At 53.0% G+C, this 12500-nt stretch overlaps 1 protein-coding gene across 44 annotated transcripts in view; it reads left to right on the top strand.

Moving 5' to 3' along the window:
- The window catches only part of LOC139762916 (CUGBP Elav-like family member 1), a 464351-nt gene that overhangs the window by 3450 nt on the left and 448401 nt on the right, over nt 1-12500 (top strand). For 4 of the 44 annotated variants that reach the window (XM_071688372.1, XM_071688317.1, XM_071688271.1 and 1 more), the window contains exon 1: nt 3775-4086. The exons of the other annotated variants lie outside the window; for them this stretch is intronic. In XM_071688372.1, the coding sequence (XP_071544473.1) occupies nt 4046-4086 (41 nt within the window). In that variant the 5' untranslated portion in view covers nt 3775-4045. Of the gene's footprint in view, nt 1-3774; nt 4087-12500 lie in introns of those variants that run through there. 44 annotated transcript variants of the gene reach the window in all.

Raw genomic sequence — 12500 nt, 5'->3', positions numbered from 1 at the left:
CACTACCACTGCTGCTAGTTACCGCCACCACCACTGCTAGTTACCGCCACCACCACCACCACTGCTAGTTACCACCACTACCGCTGCTGCTAGTTACCACCACTACCACTGCTGCTAGTGGCTACCACCACCCTGCTAGTGACTACCACTACCACTGCTAGTTAGCACGCCACCACCACCACTGCTAGTGACTACCACCACCACCACTGCTAGTTACCGCCACCACCACCACTGCTGCTAGTTACCACCACCATCACTGCTAGTGACCGCCACCACCACCACCACTGCTAGTTACCACCACCACCACTGCTAGTGACCGCCACCACCACCACCACATTCATCATCAGCCATACCACACCGCTTATGACTACAGTCACATCTCCCACCTGCACCGAGGGGCGGCCTGTGGGAGGGCGTTGCCTGTATACCCCGGAGACTGACGCAATTCCATTATGGCAGCAGCTCCTCTCTCTTCTCCCCCTCCTCCGTACGCCCTCTCTCTCTCTCTCTCTCTCTCTCTCTCTCTCTCTCTCTCTCTCTCTCTCTCTCTCTCTCTCTCTCTCTCTCTCTCTCTCTAACATCCTGGCCTGTATTAATACAGAGTGTTGTCAGTCGCCTCTCATGGGACGGTTGAGCAAAACGAACGGGACTGTACGAGTTTCGTGTGGGTTCATATACGAAACTCGCGAGGCTCTGAAAGTTTCGTGTGGGTTCATATACGAAACTCGCGAGGCTCTGAAAGTTTCGTGTGGGTTCTTACGAAACGCACGAAGCTCCGAGACTTCTTCGTGTCGGGTCGTATGCCCTTTTTTTTTGAGTTGCGAGGCCTGGGGAAGGAAGGGGGAATGTCTTTTGTCTGTTTACACGAGTTCATCAGCATTGGCCATGCCTTGCCAGAATTACTCCCGTCGTACCCTCTGGCCAAGAAGGAGGTAGGAGGGAAAAGGTACCGAGTATACGACAACATTAGCAGTTGAGACGACGCACTGAGGCATTGGAAAGTCCCCCCCGAAAACGGAACATTGAGAGCTGGAACCCAATCGCCATTGTAAACTTACCCCGGTGAAGAAGAGAGTCGCAAGTTGGGAAATAGATGGGAGGGTGGACGTGTCAAGGTCAGGTCAGGTGGAAGGGATCTGTAGGAGAGTGTACGTAGCGGTATCTTAATTGGTAGTCAGGAGGGACGGAAGGTAATGGGTGTCATTAGCAGTGTATAACTAAATGGCTAAGTGACCTCCTCAGGTCGTTTGGCCGCGTCGATAAGGGCGGCTGGTTGGGTTGTTATGTAGTTTTAAGTGGATACGATGCGGGTGAGTTTGTGAGTGTTGATGGGGGGTTATGTATCGCCACCACACGGCTCGTCTGGTGACTTAAGGGAGATGTTTTAGGAAGGAGCTGCCCATGTTCTCTTACGTTCGTAGCTGGGCGAGGTGGAGGCTGCTGCTCCTGCTGCTGAACAGCACAGTGAACCAGTCGTTGTCCTGGGCGTTTTAGATGGCAGACCGACAGTTCGTTTGCCAGAGCCAGTATAGTACATTCCAGGGTGGGTAGCCAATAGCGGTGGGTAGTTAAAGGGTATGATAACCAGTTGAGTGGGTTTGTTGGGTAGTTGGTGATGTCCCTCAGTTCATTTATTGGGTACGGAGGTGAACCAGACGGTCGCTTTTTGAGGTAGTTTAGGTGTTAGCAACCTGGCTTGTTACGTGGTTGGGTCGGAGATGGCCGTTAGGCTGCAGGTGTGGTGGTCCGTTAACGAACCACTGGTTCCCCGGTCGTCAGGTGTGCGTTCACTTGTGCCAGGGTCTCGTAGCCATCAGTTGGTGGGTGCCCCCCGACCCTCCCAGCCCACGTCAAATGTCAGGGACGTTGAGGAGAGAGAGTTCAGGGCGGGGTGGGGTGGAGGTGGGGAGAAGGGTGTGTATGTGGGGTGGGGTAGGGGTGGGGGGGGAGGTCGTATCACATGTATTGGCTGTCTGTGTCGTGTTATTGTGCCATTGTCTTCCAGTATGTTTTTTTTTTTAGATCAAGTTATATGAGCGCGAAAGGTTATTGAATCATATCCATAAACTATAGCGTTCACCACATGGTTCAGCCTCGTGTGACGGTGGGTGGGTGGGTGATGGGTGGGTTGGACGAGCTGCTGCTATGAGCCATGGGTGTGACGATTGTTGGGTGGGTGATGGGTGGGTTTGACCAGCTGCTGCTATGAGCATGGGTGTGTGTGTGTGTGTGTGTGGGTGTGTAGGTTCTTCGTTCCCCACTCCCTCATGTCCAGCGTTTGTGCTTAGTCTACCACGGGAGGCGGCGAGCGGGTCGCCGAGGCTGTAACGGTATTGCTCATCACGTCTTTTATCGTCCGTCAGGAGGAGAAGCTGCTGCTGCTGCTCTGGTTCAACTCCTCCTCCTCCTCGCCGCTCTCCCCACGCCCCCTCCTACCTACCTACCTACGTCCACACACACACACACACACACCTCCTCCTCCTCCTTCCCTGTACCTCGTCACCACAGCTGACTCGTAGCCATTACCATAAACAGTTACCCACCTGAGCACGACAGCTCGCTTACCCCTGAGCGGCACTACCACGGTACGACCCCACACGACACCCCCTTGAGCACGTCTATTCGCCCCCCAGCTCCCCACGACGTCTGAGAGCAGGCACCACCCTTGTAAGTCACTGTTGGGTCTGGAGGGGTTCTTCTTCTTCATATCACCCTTAGGGAGGCGCTCCTGCCCGAGGCCGGGCTGTGGGCGTGGTCGTCTCCCCTAAGGGCGGCATGCATCATCGTGCTCGCTGGCGTCTTCGGGTTCCTCCGGCGGCCAGCAGGCATTCCTGGGCTGGCCACAAACTCCACGCAGGAGGAGGGAGGAGGTTGTGGAGGGGGGCCGCCGTGTGTGTGGCGAGGGGTGGGTGCTTCCCGTTAGCACCAGGGGCCTGCGAGTAGGCAGGCCCCTGATAATGACGGTGATGCAGCGATAGATTAGACAGGGGGGACCCCAGTCAATCACACTGGTGGTAGTGCTGGGTGGGTGAGGGAGGGTGTGTGTGTGTGTGTGTGTTGGAGGGAGGGACGGAGTCCGGGGGGGTTAGTAATGAGGTCGGCCAGTCTGATTGTTTCGGCTGCGTGACGATGGAATGGTTCTGTAGCGACCGTTGACGTCCGCTGCTGGTGTATGTTGGAGAAGGTTGTTGGGGTTTTGGTAACTGTGGGTCCATTTGTTGGCGGGGGATGTTGGGAGTCTGGGTAACTTTGGGATCACGTCTTGCGAGGCGCCTTGGCTGGCTGTTGGGAGGTAGGTAACCCAGTGGGATTACCCGTTGGTGATGGTGGGTGGATGGGTGGGTGGTGCACGGGTCCATCAAGGTAAAGGAGAAGATTTAGACTTGGTAACGGGAGAAAGTGGAGGAGGTGTTGGGGGTAGGGAGGAGGAGGAGGAGGGAGGAGGAGGGGGAAGGGAGACGTCCGGGTGGGAGGGGGGGATCGCAGGAACTGGCGAAGACAGAAAAAAAAATAATAATGTCAGCGTTTGATGGCCCGCGAAGGTTTTGGATGCCTGGCGACTTCAATGCTGTTGGCGGGGAAGGAGGTAGGTAGGTAGGAGGAGGTAGTGGCCACTGGCGGTGGTAGAGTGTTGGTGGTGGGCGGTGCAGGAGACCTGAGGGAGGAGGAACCTACCAACCTACCCTAACCCCCCCCTCCTCCTCCTCCTCCTCCTCCTCCTGCTCCTCCTCCTCCTCCTCCCTCGTCGTTTGGCCTGGATCTGGAGATCTGGACTAGCCCAGTTTGCAGGGTTAGCCCGGCTGGTTGAGAGTGGGGCGGCGTCTAGCCCAACCTTAGGGGGACCTGCCGCTGCTCCTTCGTTACCCACCAGTCACTCCTCGCTATGTCGTGCGTCAAGGTCCTGCTCGGTCTGTGTCTCGAGTGTTGAAGCGTACCGGTAGCGGGGTGGGGGTCTTGTGCTGTGCCTGTATTCCCTGTATATATATATGATTATATGTGCGTGTGTGTATATATGTGTGCCGTCCTTGGAAGTGGTGTATAGAACATGCTCTTGGAAGGATTTGACGTATTGGACATGGACGGAAGGTAAGGAACTTCAAAAGTTTTTTTCTTTGAATGTATTTTTTTTCTTGAGGGGGGAGGGTAAGAGTTTTATGGTCCAGGGCGTTACTGTAAGTACGTAAGAGTGAGTTTGGCTCCTCTTGTGTTTGAGGCACGGGGTACGCAGCGTCCTTGGAATATACTTGGGGGGTTGAACTAGAATGGAAATGCTGCTCTTACGGTGTACTTAAGGTTTGAACTGCGAGTTTTTGATGGACTTAAGGCTTGAACTGCAAGTTATTGATGTATTTAAGGCTTGAACTGCGAGTTATTGATGGACTTAAGGTTTGAACTGCGAGTTATTGATGGACTTAAGGTTTGAACTGCGAGTTATTGATGGACTTAAGGTTTGAACTGCGAGTTATTGATGTATTTAAGGCTTGAACTGCGAGTTATTGATGGACTTAAGGTTTGAACTGCGAGTTATTGATGGACTTAAGGTTTGAACTGCGAGTTATTGATGGACTTAAGGTTTGAACTGCGAGTTATTGATGGACTTAAGGTTTGAACTGCGAGTTATTGATGGACTTAAGGTTTGAACTGCGAGTTATTGATGGACTTAAGGTTTGAACTGCGAGTTATTGATGGACTTAAGGCTTGAACTGCGAGTTATTGATGGACTTAAGGCTTGAACTGCGAGTTATTGATGGACTTAAGGCTTGAACTGCGAGTTATTGATGGACTTAAGGTTTGAACTGCGAGTTATTGATGGACTTAAGGCTTGAACTGCGAGTTATTGGTGGACTTAAGGCTTGAACTGCGAGTTATTGATGGACTTTAAAGTTTGAACTGCGAGTTATTGATGGACTTAAGGCTTGAACTGCGAGTTATTGATGGACTTTAAAGTTTGAACTGCGAGTTATTGATGGACTTAAGGCTTGAACTGCGAGTTATTGATGGACTTAAGGCTTGAACTGCGAGTTATTGATGGACTTAGAATGTACTTAAGGTTTGAACTGCGAGTTCATAGCGTCCACGGAATGTACTTGAGGGTTGCACTAGGTAGTACATAGTATCCATAGTATGTAATTAAGGTGGTGTACTAAGCATACCTTAACGGCAGAAGCACAGTCGCTCCACGGAGGAAGTGCCTGTTAACATGGAGGGCAATTAGTGGATTTCATTTGCCTTGTTCCCTCGACTGTGTTTAACCGTATCGTGTGTTCGTATTTTTAGAAAGCGATAATACATGAGGGGAGGATTTCTAGGCTGTCCTTACACACACACACACACACACACACACACACACACACACACACACACACACACACACACACACACCCTGCTCCCGCCTCTCTCCTAGTCGCCTTTTGCAACACGTAGGAGATGCGTGGGCAGTACTCCTTCCTTACCTCATGTCCCCTAGGGTGCCTGCCTCTCTTAAGGCAGGAAAGAAGAGAGAGAGAGAGAGAGAGAGAGAGAGAGAGAGAGAGAGAGAGAGAGAGAGAGAGAGAAACTCCTCCATAACTGCTAAGCTACATCACTCTGGTATTAACTCACCCTCGCCTTATGGCCATCCATAACGCTGCCAATTGTACTAAGCGCCCAGTCCTCCCTCTCTCTCTCTCTCTCTCTCTCTCTCTCTCTCTCTCTCTCTCTCTCTCTCTCTCTCTCTCTCTCTCTCTCTCGCCACCACCACATCATCGTTTGCCTCCCTGTTACTCATCGTAAGAGGGTGGAGGAGTGGCGGCAGCAGCAGGAGTGTTTATTTTTATCCTTTTCCCTTCGTCTTTTCCAAGACAGTAAGGTGGTGTGTAGACAGTGTTAAGCTCACCGCACCACCCTGTTCCTCTTTGAGATTGCATTCCCGAGGTATACCGTGAGAGTGTCGCACCTACCTACCTACCCACCTGGTGAATCCCATGACATTCTTATCCCGCTCCAGCACCACCGTGCCCTTCTACTTCCCTCCGTACCACTACCCCGTGTACCTGCAGGTACGCACCGTGCGATCTCTCTCTCTCTCTCTCTCTCTCTCTCTCTCTCTCTCTCTCTCTCTCTCTCTCTCTCTATCTATCTATCTATCTATCTATCTATCTCTCTCTCTCTCTCCACTGACGCAAGGTACATCGAATCGGTTTTTTTTTGTAATAACTCGCCCGTTTTTTTTATTATTTTTTATTTTGTATTTATATATTTATTTATTTGCTTATCGTAAAACCATTACTATTTTTTTTTTCTCTCGTCTTTCTTGTAGTTTCATGAAATATAGGCGACTTTCTCTTGTGTCTAGAGGAATGGTTTTAGAGGTACTGGCTAGGTAAACTGGCGACCGCTTCATATTAAGGGGTCAGTTTGGATACGTCTGAGGTTACAGTAGTCTGTTTGTGATGACGCTGGAAGCACTGGTGAGGCTAGAGGCCACGACAGCTTCCCCAAGGGTCGTACCGTCGTGCTCAAGGTTCGTATCGTCGTGTTCTAGGACCCTACCATCTTGCTCAAAGGGTCGTACCGTCGTGCTCAAGGGTCGTCCTACCGTCGTGTTCTGGAACCGGACCGTCGTGCTCAAAGGGGCGTACCGTCGTGCTCAAGGGTCGGACTACCGTCGTGTTCTGGAACCGTACCGTCGTGCTCAAAGGGTCGGACTACCGTCGTGCTCAAGGGTCGGACTACCGCCGTGTTCTGGAACCGGACCGTCGTGCTCAAAGGGTCGTACCGTCGTGCTCAAGGGTCGTCCTACCGTCGTGTTCTGGAACCGTACCGTCGTGCTCAAAGGGTCGTACCGTCGTGCTCAAGGGTCGTCCTACCGTCGTGTTCTGGAACCGTACCGTCGTGCTCAAAGGGTCGTACCGTCGTGCTCAAGGGTCGTCCTACCGTCGTGTTCTGGAACCATACCGTCGTACTCAAAGGGTCGTACCGTCGTGCTCAAGGGTCGTCCTACCGTCGTGTTCTGGAACCGTACCGTCGTGCTCAAGGGTCGTCCTACCGTCGTGTTCTGGAACCCTACCGTCGTGCTCGAAGGGTCGTACCGTCGTGGTCAGGGGGTCATATAGCTTTGTGCTCAAAGGGTCGTACCGTCGTGCTCAAGGGTCGTCCTACCGTCGTGTTCTGGAACCCTACCGTCGTGCTCGAAGGGTCGTACCGTCGTGGTCAGGGGGTCATATAGCTTTGTGCTCAAAGGGTCGTACCGTCGTGCTCAAGGGTCGTCCTACCGTCGTGTTCTGGAACCCTACCGTCGTGCTCGAAGGGTCGTACCGTCGTGGTCAGGGGGTCATATATCTTTGTGCTCAAGGGTCGCACCGTCGTGCTTGAGGTTCGTACCGTCGTACCAGTCGTGCTGAGTGTACGCACCTCACACACGACTTATGGGAGACCATTCTAGGCCTAGACCAACAGGTTACACTTTTAACAGAAATGGTTGAGTGGAACGGTTAGATATGCGATCGCTGCGCACGAACAACGGCCGGATAAGCCTGCAATGAGGGCCGGATACGTCGGGGAACATGGTGAACAACGAAGACGGTGAGGGGAGAGAGAGAGAGAGAGAGAGAGAGAGAGGGAGGCTGTGTGTCACAGATGGTCCTGATTATGGGAGTGTGGAATGTCGTTTGCGAGAGTATGTTGGTGGTGGACACCGTCTTCTATTTTAGGGAGGCCAGTCCTTCTCCCCTACTCCCTTGCTCCTCCTCCTCCTCCCTAGGGCTGCTCCACACACACACACACACACACACACACACACACACACACACACACACACACACACGCACACTACGCCCTCCCCCCCACCCCACTCCCCCACGCACCTCAACCTGTCGTAGCTCATTTGCATACGGCGCGCACCCTTGACCACGGTGGCGGTCGCCGTAGCTACGGGGAAGTTGTTCAGCGGAAGGGGAGGGAAAAGCTATAGGTCTTGTGAAGGTTGGGGGGGAAGGTGGTGGTAGTGGATTGTCTTGAGGAGGGGAGGGGAGAGAGAGACAGAGTGGGGAGGGGAAGAATGTGTTGTGGGCGTCCGCTGCTGTCTTGTGTAGCAGCTGGGCCGACCAGCCGGGCGAGGAAGTAGTGATTATTATCCTCAAAGTTGGGACTTCAAAGAGACTCCCCCCTTCCCTTGAGCAAGGGCAAGACGTCAGGTCGTATGCCAGGCCATCGCACCGCAGGGCCGAGCCGACCTGCTCAAGGGGTGGAGGTGCATTGCCATCAAGTCCTGGATGGTGTGTGTGTGTCTGTATCTGTGTGTAATGACCCATTGGTACATTACGGGGGAGGGAGGTGTTGTACACTCGGAGGTCCCACGTCTCTCGTGCACTGTGTGTCATCAAGAAGACTCACTGAATCCTACTAAGCTGGCTGGCATACACCGCCTCCTTCCTCCGACCGTGCCAACCGTCCACCAGCCTTACAGCGAGCCGGGATTTCTTGACGTCCTTCTCGACCAATCCTTCTTCCCCGCTTCTGATCATGTCCTCTGGTGACTTGTGTGTTACGGCACCTCGTCAAGAGCTGTTGTTTACTCTCACAACGTCGTCCAGTTGATCCAGGAAACTGTAAATGCTGTTAGCAGGTAGCCCCTCTCCCGTCTCTGATGTGGACAGCTTTTGTATCCTTCAACCTCTCAGTGTGGCTCAGTTCTCTTTTAATTCCGGTACCATCCTGCTTTGCTCTTCTCTGGACCTTCACACAGTCATGTCGTTCTTAAGGAGCGGTAACCAGACTGGAGAGATATGATCCAGCGTCGGCCTATGGTGCGAATGGCTTCTCAAACCTTTCCTCATCCACGCGGAATCGCGATTTTGCTATGGTGCCAGTAGATAGTTGACTCCTGTCTCAGGTTCTGCAAATGTGAAGCTCCAGCGACAGATATGGTACCCGTGTCGAACCCTGGCCCTCTTCAGACACATCGACCTCCTGTAGTTTTCTATCCCGGTGTGTACCATTCGTCTTGCTGTGTCCCATCCTCATGACCTTGCACTTACCTGGGGATTGAATCTCGTCATCCGTTTATCTGACTCAACTTTGGAACGTGTCCTTCAGGTCCATCCATCCTCCCCTCCCTCTCTGTTAGCTCATGCAGTCGTGTTCATTTCTTATTTCTCCCATGACCTTGACATCGATCGTCGTGCGAGGAGCCAGGTCTTCCTGGCCAGTCACTCACATACCGCCGGGGAACGGCGGTGGGTTCAAGAGCGAGCCTTGTGGCACTCCTTTTGGAACCTCGACTCATATTTTTTCTCATGTGCCTCGTACCTGCGGCTTTTATTCCCCTACCTCACGGGTAAATCCTCAGGGCAGGAGAGGAGTTCTTCGCCCCTCGTAGCTCAAGCTTCTTGAATCAGCTCTCAGTGAGGCTGTGGGATGTCAAATCCTTTTCTGACAGTTTAGGAGCAGACAGTATTACCCAGCCATCTCTTTTGGTCTGGGACCTACGAGCCCGCCATGTTGTTGTGTGGCGGGTTTGCCACGCAGGACCTCTCTGCGGAGAGGACCTTTTCGTCACCCAGTTGAGAAGGTACTACTTTTGTATGTAGTCACTGGGTTGCGGTCACATTCATCTCCTCCGGACTCTGGCAAATCACATTCGTCAGTCATAATCAGGCCCTGTGGTTTCGGTTCGATTTCGCGGCCGCCTTTCTCAAAGGCAGGCACGACATTCGCCCACTCCCACGTCTTTGGAACTAAGCACTTCGTCCAGTGTCATCCCCCCATTGAACAGTATTTCGAGAAGGCTAGCAAGTGCACGAGCGCATTCCTTCAGCACATATGGGGAAGACCTCATCTGGTCCACGGTCTTATATGGGTCAAGTTGCTCTATACGAACCTGATTATGTTGGTTTCTCTTCATTTTTATGCCTTCCAAACCTTCTCCCTTTCCCCTCCCACCTTCCTCTTACTGGTTGAACCTCATCCATCACTTTGCAAACACTTTTTAGGTTTATTGTTTCGCTCCTCATATATTCCTTCCTGTTCTTAAAAGACTCCCAACCCTTCCCTCCCCCACTCGAGAGTGCCTTCGCCTGATAAAGTTATTCTTTAACTTACTACGGTTTGATGATGATGATGATCAACCCATGGGAAAAGCTTTGGTTTGTCCCCCTTGCCTCGCCCACAGTGTCTCTCTCTCTCTCTCTCTCTCTCTCTCTCTCTCTCTCTCTCTCTCTCTCTCTCTCTCTCTCTCTCTCTCTCTCTCTCTCTCTCTCTCGTCCTTACCTACCAGCGCCAACCTTGCTCTGCACCATCTCCCTTTGGTACTAGGGTGTCGCATCGCACCTCCTCTTCCGCTCAAGAAGGGAATGGCGGTACAGTAGCCACAGTCGTGGCTCGTGATTGTATGACGTGCAATGCTGGAGATACAGGTGCGGTTCAGAGGCACAGGTGTGTGTTCGAGTTAGCACAGTGGAGGGACGATATACATGTATTTTTTTTTTTTTTTTACCGGTATAGTAAACAGGACACTTGTTAACATCAGTTATAGAACTTGGGGGGAAAATGTACTGAGGGTAGAGAGAGAGAGAGAGAGAGAGAGAGAGAGAGAGAGAGAGAGAGAGAGAGAGAGAGAGAGAGCACACAGATGTGAAAAGCAGGTGTAGGACGTGGTAGAGAAATGATAGGGGCAGGTGTGTGAATGGCATGGGAACAGTTGGGGCGACAGGTGGCACAAGGAAGAAGAGGACAGATGAACATTTGTGGTAGAGGAGGTATGACCAGGAGAACGGTGGTGTGTGTGTGTGTGTGTGTGTGTGGCAGGATTTTTGTGACGGGGGTGAGGAACATACCCGTCCGTCTTGTGACGGGGGTGAGGAACATACCCGTCCGTCTTGTGACGGGGGGGAGGAACATACCCGTCCGTCTTGTGACGGGGGGGAGGAACATACCCGTCCGTCTTGTGACGGGGGTGAGGAACATACCCGTCCGTCTTGTGACGGGGGGGAGGAACATACCCGTCCGTCTTGTGACGGGGGGGAGGAACATACCCGTCCGTCTTGTGACGGGGGTGAGGAACATACCCGTCCGTCTTGTGACGGGGGGAGGAACATACCCGTCCGTCTTGTGACGGGGGGAGGAACATACCCGTCCGTCTTGTGACGGGGGGAGGAACATACCCGTCCGTCTTGTGACGGGGGGAGGAACATACCCGTCCGTCTTGTGACGGGGGGAGGAACATACCCGTCCGTCTTGTGACGGGGGGAGGAACATACCCGTCCGTCTTGTGACGGGGGAGGAACATACCCGTCCGTCTTGTGACGGGGGGAGGAACATACCCGTCCGTCTTGTGACGGGGGGAGGAACATACCCGTCCGTCTTGTGACGGGGGGAGGAACATACCCGTCCGTCTTGTGACGGGGGAGGAACATACCCGTCCGTCTTGTGACGGGGGGAGAGGAACATACCCGTCCGTCTTGTGACGGGGGAGGAACATACCCGTCCGTCTTGTGACGGGGGGTAGGAACATACCCGTCCGTCTTGTGACGGGGGGAGAGGAACATACCCGTCCGTCTTGTGACGGGGGAGGAACATACCCGTCCGTCTTGTGACGGGGGGTAGGAACATACCCGTCCGTCTTGTGACGGGGGGAGAGGAACATACCCGTCCGTCTTGTGACGGGGGAGGAACATACCCGTCCGTCTTGTGACGGGGGGAGAGGAACATACCCGTCCGTCTTGTGACGGGGGAGGAACATACCCGTCCGTCTTGTGACGGGGGAGAGGAACATACCCGTCCGTCTTGTGACGGGTGGGAGGAACATACCCGTCCGTCTTGTGACGGGGGAGGAACATACCCGTCCGTCTTGTGACGGGGGAGGAACATACCCGTCCGTCTTGTGACGGGGGAGAGGAACATACCCGTCCGTCTTGTGACGGGGGGAGGAACATACCCGTCCGTCTTGTGACGGGGGAGAGGAACATACCCGTCCGTCTTGTGACGGGTGGGAGGAACATACCCGTCTGTCTCTCCTGCTCCTGTGTCACAACACCTGCGTTGATTGACGGTGGCAGCAGTACCAACAGTGTAAGGCTGACAGGTGTTGCCGACATCTGTTGTTCTGCCAACACTGCCACCACTCCTGCTGCCGTCATTGGTGGTAATGGTGGTTGTGCTAGTTTAAGACGGTGGTAATGGTGGTTGTGCTAGTTTAAGACGGTGGTAATGGTGGTTGTGCTTGTTTAAGACGGTGGTAATGGTGGTTGTGCCTGTTTAAGACGGTGGTAATGGTGGTTGTGCTAGTTTAAGACGGTGGTAATGGTGGTTGTGCTAGTTAAGATGGTGGCAATAGTGGTTGTGCTAGTTTAAGACGGTGGTAATTGTGGTTTTGCTAGTTAAGATGGTGGTGATGGTGGTTGTGCTGGTTTAAGAGGTGGTAATAGTGGTTGTGCTAGTTTAAGATGGTGGTGATAGTGGTTATGCTAGTTTAAGACGGTGGTAATTGTGGTTGTGCTAGTTTGAGATGTTAATGGTTCATG

The sequence above is a fragment of the Panulirus ornatus genome, chromosome 3, assembly GCF_036320965.1.
Source record: "Panulirus ornatus isolate Po-2019 chromosome 3, ASM3632096v1, whole genome shotgun sequence".
NCBI lineage: Eukaryota > Metazoa > Arthropoda > Malacostraca > Decapoda > Palinuridae > Panulirus > Panulirus ornatus.
Note: the sequence above shows the minus strand (reverse complement) of the source record. Positions and strands in the feature narration are given on the sequence as shown.